This window comes from Sinocyclocheilus rhinocerous, unplaced genomic scaffold (assembly GCF_001515625.1).
Source record: "Sinocyclocheilus rhinocerous isolate Xijiao unplaced genomic scaffold, SAMN03320098_v1.1 scaffold2201, whole genome shotgun sequence".
Lineage (NCBI taxonomy): Eukaryota > Metazoa > Chordata > Actinopteri > Cypriniformes > Cyprinidae > Sinocyclocheilus > Sinocyclocheilus rhinocerous.
This window is the reverse complement of record NW_015661877.1, coordinates 115814-124597: the sequence shown is the minus strand read 5'-3', so window position 1 is coordinate 124597 and position 8784 is coordinate 115814. Positions and strand designations below refer to the sequence as shown.

General features: G+C 38.6%; 1 protein-coding gene across 1 annotated transcript in view; it reads right to left on the bottom strand.

The window, feature by feature from the left end:
- The window catches only part of LOC107726718 (Na(+)/H(+) exchanger beta-like), a 21667-nt gene extending 14645 nt beyond the window's left edge, over positions 1–7022 (bottom strand). Inside the window, exon 1 of the mRNA XM_016536409.1 lies at positions 6076–7022. Within this exon, the coding sequence (XP_016391895.1) occupies positions 6076–6334 (259 nt within the window). The 5' untranslated portion in view covers positions 6335–7022. The remainder of the gene's footprint in view (positions 1–6075) is intronic.
- Between the last annotated feature and the right edge of the window lie 1762 nt (positions 7023–8784).

Sequence of the window (8784 nt, the reverse complement as noted above, 5' to 3'; positions counted from 1 at the left end):
ATATGTTCTGTAAAAAAAATTTCATATCGGCGGCATATCGGTGGCATATTCGCCAATACCGATATATTGGCGACAGGCTCATATAGGCCGATAATATCGGCAAAACTATATATCAGTCGGGCTCTAATAAACACTAAAACAATAACATTACCAATGATGTCCAGATTTTAAATGACAACATGACTGACAACAGGGTTTCTAATAACATGTCCGACATGTTCAAATAAAGCTTTGAAAAAGTTTCATAAAATGGTAAACTTAACATTTCAGCCTGAATTGTTTAAATGTGTAGAATCCACCTAAGCTTGTTTTTCATCAGTCGGTCAAAATTTACAGGACATGCAAATTCGGTCCGGTTTTTTTGGCCAGACAAAAACTGCACACAGGCTGAATGTAAATGTAACTCTCTGTAAATCCACTCTCTGACAGCAGGTGGCGCTCATGGAACAGCAGAATTAGAGCGGGTTTTTCTCCATGGACAATTGCAATTGTAATTAAGAACACTACTTTATTAGGTATTACATGAAGCGAAGGAGTAAAACAAAATGCCATCAAATCTTTTCTGAAGCACTAAAACCACCCAGCTTTTTCATTACTTTGTCAATTGAAAAGATTCTATCTACACAACCGTCCTCAGCCGACCTCACTGGTCCAGACAGAAAACCCTGGTTATTGCTGCTGGAGATTTGCACAGAATCCTCTCAAGGGCAAGGTGAAATCTGCAGACCGCTCTCGTTGCCAGGCATTGAGCTGCATTGAAACACACAGCTGTCCGTGGGGAGTGTGATAATGGGAGCAGTCTGGCAGAAGACGGGGGACAACTACCCTCCAGAGAGCTACTGGGCATGTCAGATCTCTCTATCTGCAGCAGGACGCCTCAAGGCTGGGACGATATATAGTATACAATGGTAGAAAAGTGACATTTTGCTTTATCATTAACTTACACACGAGAGCTGCATGCATCTGCATTTAAAACATCAAAACACACTTTATCATTTGGAACCAAACAGGCCAATTTTTTTTTTTAATCGTGTTGAGTCTTAGATGTTGGATCAGTCAGTCAAATTTCTGGCTTGGCAGATGGAACAGGCTAAGCAAACATCTGGCATGTAAATCTGAGGGGTAAACGGGCAAGACATGCAAAAGAGAAGAAGCAGCAGCAGTAAACTCTCATTGGCGTGTTATATACGCTCCTCTGATCACAGGGTCACTAAAGGTGTTCGCTTTCCAAGATATCGGCATCGCCTGTCAAAAAACCCATATCGGTCGACCACTAGATAATACCATAGTATTTTGATTTATACCATGGAACTGAATGATTATGACATTCATCTACTATGGTATTTACAAGATTCTCTAAAAATACCATGGTTTTACATGGCATAAGTGAGCTGAGTGAAGGGCAAAGGTCAAATCTTGGGTGTCTGTCAACAAGGTTCAAATAATTGGTTTCCTTTAATGCTGATAAGATTAAACACCAAATGCTAATTAATGATTAATAAGTCCCGGCCATAGTCAACTGGTCCAAGGGAACATCCCATCAACAAATGGTTTAAAACTTTAACACCTTTAAAAACAGACAACATACTGTACATATGCATGAGCTACTAGTCCAACCGGCCAAACAGAAACTAAATCCTGATTGTAGAGGACTGAGATTTTAAGGATTCTTTAAGGATCAACAAAGCATTTAAAGACCAGAGAATTTGGATGTTTGCTTTGAAAGGGAAGCGGCTGTGCTGTAATCCCTCTGGCCAGGGCGGATCACTTTCCTGAACTGTGGGTGACGGTGGTCTGCTGAAAACACTGATTTACTACAGCCTAAAGCAGTTTCACTCTCTGAGGTCATGGGAGATCAATTTAGAGGTAGCATGTAACGAATCAATGAAACGAGAGAACAGAATGAACAATGACAGCTGAATTCTGCAGAAATCTGTGATGCTTTCTTTGGAAATCTGGGCCTGTTGACTTATTTCCTCATGTGACATTTACAGAACGTTAGTCAATATTGAAATACTTCAGATGCAACAGTGTTGTGTTAAACTAAGCCAGGGATTCCCATTTTTTTATATATTATTTATTAATTTAATTTAATGTAATGTAATTTTTTAATATTTTAATTTAACTTAATTTTATTCATTTTGATCATTTAATTTAAAATTTTAATTTAATTTAATTTAATTTAATTTATTAATATTTTATTTTTAGGATTTAATGAAATATTAGCTTTTCATCAACTCATAATCCCCTAAATTTCCCTCAAAAACCTGTTTGGAAAACCCTGGCTTAAATGAAAGAGGATATACTCATTTGAAGCTTTCAATAAACGTATTCATCAACCAGATGGCGTTTGGTCAACCAATGCATTTTGCGGTCAAATATTTCTGCGTAATATCTCTATACTGCATAACTGGCTGCTTAGTTATTATGGATGAAGAATTTCACATTGTCTCTTGAGGAGTGGCAACCTGAATTACTGCTCTGCCAGATGACGACACAAACAACACCAGAGCAATTAATGCAATCTGAACCCGCCTGACAGGAGTTCATTTAAACTGTTCTGATGCATTAATCTAAACCCCACGTCCCTCGGTTGGCATTCAATTTCCACCATGCCGATTAATGAGCCCTACTGTATGAACTACTTCTTGCCATCTTCAGGCTGTGAGACTTGGCACTCACTCTCCATGATGAGCACTTATTAATAATGAACAGACTCTGAAACATTAATGCTTAACCCTTGCAGAGGCGCCAATTCATTTGGACAGATGGATTGAGATGTAAACTGTAGATACTGTCGACAAGCAGAGGAGCCAGACTGAACACAGGCTGACTGTGAGACCCGACGTATGCAGAGGACAAAGCCTAACCAAAAAAGCAGCATTCAGTCACAGACTCTCAAGGGCCAAAGGGTTTAGGACAATTAAACCTGATACTTGGAAATCAAGTCAAATTTGCTCTAAAACAAGTGAAAACGTCAAAAGGACAAGTAAAAAACTTAACAGTGAATAATTACTTAAATTTCTCTTCCTCAAACAAACATGTGAATTTCGAAAAATTGACCCTTATGACTGGTTTTGAGGTCCATGGTCACATATATAGTATGACTTTAGAAGATTTATAATATAATATAATATATAACATTGCAGTGCATGGTCTTCTGGACTAATTTATGATTGACAGATGTGTTTTCTATGAACTGTTGTACAGAACAGATCTGCCTTTGTTTTTCAGATTTTCCTAAATAAATAAAGAAACCCCAGCATACAGCTTTGGGATGACACAAGGAGGAAAAAAATTACAGAATTTTTTTCATTTTGGAATGGAATGAGAACTGAGATGTCAAGGAAACGACACGCAGACGGCTTCAGACTCGTGCATCAGGAAGAAAGTAGCAGTCACGGCTAGTAAACTGAAACGGGAAGAAGCCTGCAACTCAGCATTTGCACATACCTGACCTCATCTTCCCTCTTCGCTAACATCCTCCTCTCCTCTTGCATCACACGCCTGCTGTATTTCCCCAAAACATCACAAGCACTGAAAACAATCGTCAGGTCATGCACTAACCGCCTCACCAACAACAACCCACTCAGGAAGTAAACATGATTTAATAAGCCATATTACACTAATCAAAACAACGCTAAGCATTTAATTGCACAGGCCCAGTGCAGTGTGGACTCTCAGGTCAGTATGTACTTTAATTAGCACTACGTCAGGCGTCTAACTGACACTGTCCACTGTAAGGTATCAGTCGATGGCAAGCATGTAAGAATCTCAGGTTACCACTGTCCTAGTCTCAGATGGCGCACAATGGCATGAAAACATGATGCACACGATGGCAAGAGCTGATTGGCTGATGCTGCACAGCTGCCAGGCGTTCCATTGGTCACTTCACATGTCAGTCTTCCTGCCTAAATGGACAGTTCTTGTCCGGATAAACTGCAGACTGGACCAGACTTCATGCTGACAGCAAGACCAAACACTGTTCTGATGTCTCTATCACAGTGTGAAAAGGAATATTTACTCTGGTAAATGAAGTAGCGTGAGAGCAGAGAAGAAAATGCCCCTGGGAAGAGTGTAATTGAGGGTCTCTCTGGGCCGATGAGCTCCAGGGCTCGCAAAATCACTATCCCGACGTCCCGGGGCTTTTGTGTTTTCCATTCGGGCTACCAAAATGTATCACCGCCCTGCCCGACGGGCTATCTTGAACAGTGATATAAAATTCCTTCCTTGATTTGCGTTGTTCACTAGCTTGTAGGGGTAAAACGGATCATAGATGAAAATTTGCACGTGTTTCTAAGTCTTGCCGATTTAAACATTCAAGCGTTTTAAACCATTCACGTGCATTCGGAGCTGCACACTCACTCAAAGCGTGCACAGAGAGCCGCGTTTCAGACAATGCGCGTACACAGAATTGATTCCTCTTTCGCATATCCTTGCATCTGAATGAACACATACACACAAAATTATCTCAAAATAACTCTCTCGGCAAGTATTCTTAAACACAGTCGGTTACGTCTTAAGTGAATGTAAACAGTGGTGAAAGAAATCTCAAGTGCATCATTATATTGGATTGCATTCGGTCTTAAAGGGGCAGCAGCCTATAAATACCTGCTGTTTCATAAGCGCCACCTGCTGTCAGAGAGTGACATTTGTGTCTCATTCACAAAGCTCAAATCAGACCATTCTGTTTTTGCTTCAAATTTTGAAATTATACATCTAACTGCAATCTAAATAACATGTATTTAGCATCTTTGTTTGGATCATGATTAAAATGCAGTGGTAGCCTCTGATTTTACATGAAAAAAGCACAGCCAAAGCCTTTTTTGAAGGCCAAAGCCAAAGTTTGTTTATATGAAGAGATTTATTTTATTTGTATTATTTAAATATTTGATTTGGAATTTGTTTAAAAATTTCAAGTTAGTTTTATTATTTGACTTATTCCAATTTCACAAAAAAAATGTGAGGCATTTTGTTGGAGAAATAATAAAAGGACACCTTTTCATTTATAATTTGTCTTAAATCTCATTTTGTTAAAAATGCATCGTGAATTGTATCGCATCGCATCATGAGTTGAGTGAATCGTTACATCCCTATATGCTACTAGTTTTTGCTGTGGTATCAAAGACGTATTCTGTTATTTAAATAATAAAAGAACCATATATTTTTTTGCTCATCTGCAAAATGATCCGATCTGTTAATCAGAATCTGATATGATAATGCAATATGATCCGAGCCGTGGGTTTTGTGATCCGTTGCACCCCTACTCTCTTGACTTGTTATTTGAAGAAAAAAAGCAATCACTGACGTTTTTAATCATGCTGATTTGTCCACAGTGAAGTTCAGGCGATGTCTTTTTTATTCGGGCTACTTAAATTCATTTTGGGCTACCAAAATCTGAAGAATGCCTGCCCGAAGGGCTACCAGCGATTTTGAAATTTTGCGAGCCCTGAGCTCACCGCACACCGACAAGCTGTCAGCTTGAAGACTTCATCACATTAAACGTCTAATTCACATGTACACTAGATAGGAAAATATTAATGCGCATAAATTCTGCAGGAGATTTTCTCAGAACTAACTTCACATTTCTGAGCCATTTTTACAATAATATAAACACTTTTTTTTATGTGTTACTATGACATATGAGTACTCATATCAACACATAACATATGTACACATAACACACACACATATATATAATATATAGTTGATCACAAAAAAATAATGTTATGATATTATATATCTATATTTTTTTACATTATAATATTTGATATTATAAATTACGACACTGAATATAAAAATAAAAATGTTTTAATTATATAATGTATGTATTATATAAAATTTCATAATAAAAATATTTTATTGTTTTATATTAATATACATCATAGTTGATCACACAAAATATGAAAACGCCACTGAATATGGAAATATAACACTTTTATGTTATGTTATTATATTATTTTTGATATTATAATGTGTGTGTGTACAGACAGACAGACAGACAGACAGATAGATAGATAGATAGATAGATAGATAGATCCCTGTGTCTGAATATAATAATATAATCATACTCACCCAATTTCATCAGTGAAGCCAGCAGAACCCATAATGAAATCTCGAAGGGGAGCTGGACGTGTTCATAATCGAAAGACAGAACCGGGAAGGGCTTCTTGGAGTAAGTCGTTCCGTTCCCGTTCTTCGCGTCCCCGGGATCCTTGTTGCCGTGGGATCCGCCGTGACCGGTGCCCGTGTCTGGAGAGCTGGCGGCCCCTCCGAGGGGCATCAAACTGCCCACCAGGAGCCCCAAGACAAGGATGAACATCTTGAGCTCCATGTTTCAGAAGATCAGAGGACTCGAGCCTCTCCGGATACACGGGTAACACGGTATTATCTGAGCAGGGATGTTTCGTTTTAATCTACTAGTTAATTCCTGGATCATTTTCTGACTTCGGACTGACTTAAATCTAAAAGCATCTTGGGTTTCCTACTTCCTGGCTTGAGTGAAGCACTTAAACCGAGCAGCGCACCCTCTCCAGGTGAAGACAGCAAACCAGGAAATATAGACAGGCATGTGTGTGCGCGTGTGTGTGTGTATACCTGCATATAAAACAGGAAATATATGCAGGTATATAAGCTCAACTCAAATATTTGGTGTGAGAAGATTCCCTGAATGCATTACACTATAAGGTACAACTGATGTTCATTTTCTTCCTCCATCATCATCATCAAAGGACACTCAATGACAACTCCAAAACACTCCTCATCAAAACAGCCAGTCCTCCAATCACGTTTTCCGCATCTCGGTCGCTTGCTCTTCTGATAACACCCGAGCCTGCTGCGTCCTGTCCCGGTGCGCACGACGAGAAAAGTCGCTCGAACTACAGATGTCGGTGCTGTATTCGCGGCTCCTCGGCGCTCCACAAAGAACTTATTCGACGTCTTTTTACACATACACACCGACTCCTTTTTCCATGCCTGCAGTCAGTGCGTGATGCAGAGCAAATATACGTACCCCTCTAAGAACACACCCTTTGGGCAGGTTTTGAGCAGTCACTGGGAGGGGTCTCTTCCTTGGACTGCAGCGGCATCCAGTGGAGAGGAGGTAGGGTTGCCAGATCGCGTGTTTTTCCGCCGATTTGGGGATTCGTTAAAGAGGTAGTTCGTGTAAAATAAAATAAAGAAACGAAAGAACATTCTGTAAACATTTACTCACATTCATGTCGTTTCAGACACTTTACTCCTTTTTCTTTCTTCAATGGAGCACTAAAAATGGTCAGTCTCTTTCATACAATAAGCGAATGGGGACTGGTGCTGTCAAACTTGAGGGAAAACAAAGAACCATAGTAGTCAATATATTTCCTCCTATTACTCACACTCGTGTCGTTTCAGACCTGTATTACTTTCTTTCCTCGTTGAAATACAAAAATATTAGTCATTCTCTTCCTTATAATTTAAGTGAATGGGGACTGGCGTTGTCAAACATAAAAAAAAGCACTACAGTACTCAATATTTCATTCCTTTACTCACACTCATGTCATTTCAGGCCTGTATGGCCTTCTTTCTTCAATGGAGGACACACACACACACAAAAACAAACAAACAAAAACATAAACACACACACACACACGCACAAACATACAAACATACACACACACACACACACACACAAACAAACAAAAACATAAACACACACATGCACAAACACACACACACACACACACACACACAAACAAACACATAAACACACACACACACATGCACAAACACACACACACACACACACAAACAAAAGGTCACTCTCTTCCATATAATGAAAGTGAATGGGGATGGGTGCTGTCAAGTTTTACAATGACAAAAACACCACAGTAATCAATATATATCCTCCTTTTCCTCACACTCATGTCGTTTCATACCTGTAGGACTTTCTTTTTTACATTTAGCGCAAAAGTTCCTTATCACTCTTTTCTATATAATGAAAGTGAATGGAGACTGGTGCTGACAAGATTTAAAATGACCAAAAAAGCACCATATAGAGTGAACTGTAGTTCTTCTGAAGTCATATGAGAGCTTTCAATGATGAATAAACAGAAATCAAAGTCATTATTCACAGGAACCAATGCTTTGAAATGAAATATGGCAACGTTTAAACAGTTTAGACGTCATTGACAGTTGAATGGATTTTCAATAAATAACATTTGTTTTCAGTAAATAACAATTTTGCACATCACACAAAGCTTTAAATAGCATTCTATTTATTTTTAATAAATTTACACAATACTTATAACAAACAGAATTGCATAGTCTATGTTTAACGTCAGATAGAAGTTATCAAATATATAAAATACAGTGTTTTTCTTTTATATCACTCAAGAAACCCTTAAAGCATGTCCTGCTTCGGTTGAAATTTATAGAGTTTAAGTAGCACGCATGCAGGCTGCATCCGACAATAATGATCAAGTTCGATTTTATGTTAATACTTAATACTGATATGTTATATATAACATCTATAAATGCAAGAAAATCTAAATAGGCCTATGTATAATCTGAAGTCTCTGTTTTTGATTTCAAGGTGTGACGAGCGACGAGTTTCGTTATCGGTTTGTTATTGTCACGCAGATCTGGCAACCCTGCTTGCCATGACAGGATGATTCAGGCAATTCAACAAACTCATGTTTTACTGTTCACTCCTAATCCATTGTTAGTCATACAACACTAACTGTGTTGCTTTCCAAGAATCAGTGCGGTTCCCGCCCTCTATCCTGTTCGTCCATCACGTCTATATCG